Source organism: Capsicum annuum, unplaced genomic scaffold, assembly GCF_002878395.1.
Source record: "Capsicum annuum cultivar UCD-10X-F1 unplaced genomic scaffold, UCD10Xv1.1 ctg78476, whole genome shotgun sequence".
Lineage (NCBI taxonomy): Eukaryota > Viridiplantae > Streptophyta > Magnoliopsida > Solanales > Solanaceae > Capsicum > Capsicum annuum.
Window position 1 is genome coordinate 297 of NW_025888969.1, and position 1067 is coordinate 1363.

At 31.9% G+C, this 1067-nt stretch overlaps 1 protein-coding gene across 1 annotated transcript; it reads left to right on the forward strand.

The window, feature by feature from the left end:
* Positions 1–269: 269 nt before the first annotated feature.
* Positions 270–724, forward strand: LOC124894941 (mannan endo-1,4-beta-mannosidase 5-like; the record flags this gene model as incomplete). Its single annotated transcript, XM_047405428.1, is given in 1 exon segment — positions 270–724. A coding segment is annotated over 1 exon segment (412 nt), but the record flags the coding sequence as incomplete, so codon positions are not given.
* Between the last annotated feature and the right edge of the window lie 343 nt (positions 725–1067).

A 1067-nucleotide genomic window follows, 5' to 3' on the forward strand; every position in this document is an offset into this window, starting at 1 on the left:
GGTTCAACATCTACTGTATATACATAAAAATATTTTTGACCGAATAGTATAAAAATAGTATAATTTTTCGTCGAAGGGGGTTCAGATTGAACCCCCTGATTACAAGGTGGATCCGCCACTATTCAAGAGTAATAGAAGTTTTGTAAAATTTGGAGTGTGTCGTAGCATATTTGATTCGAGTATATTTCCTAATAAAATAAAATAAAACAAATTTACACCAAATTTTGAAGAGGTGGGCAATTAAAAAAGGCCTTTATAACAACTAACACATTTCTCACAATAAAACAAACCAACAAAACTTTTTTTTTCCAAATGGACACACAATGGAGAGACAAAAAGCTATATCCAGCACTAGGCATTTTCACCATTTTGTTCCTTTTATACTTGAACTTCAAAGACAACCTTAATTTCTCTTTCCCACAAATCTTTGTAAAACAACCTTACATGGGTTTTGTTGGTGTTAATAAAACTAGATTTTACATCAAGAATGATGATCAAAAGACTCAAGATTTACATTTTCAAGAACTGTATATTAATGGGTGGAATTCTTATTGGTTAATGGAAGAAAGTGTTTGGGAATATTCAAGATTTAGGGTGTCTAAGATGTTGAAAAAAGGAAGTGAAATGGGGTTGAGTGTTTGTAGGACTTGGGGTTTTAGTGATGGTGGTGGACCTAATGATCTTCAGCTACTTCCTGGTGTATTCAATGAAAGAGTCTTTAAGGTACTTTCAAGAATGCTAAGGTTTATGTTGTTTGGTTTTTGTTTGTCTTTTTGTTGTAATTGTTAGGATTATTGAAGTACCTATAGGCTCTATGTTGCTCTAACTCTATTTGTTTGTCTTGTTGTTTGTCTTTTTGTTGTAATTGTTAGGATTATTGAAGTACCTATAGGCTCTATGTTGCTCTAACTCTATTTGTTTGTCTTGTTGTTTGTTCTTTGTTGTAATTATTAGGATTATTGAAGTACTTATAGGCTCTATGTTGCTCTAACTCTATTTGTTTGTCTTCTTGTTTGTTCTTTGTTGTAATTATTAGGATTATTGAAGTAGTTATAGACTCCATGTTG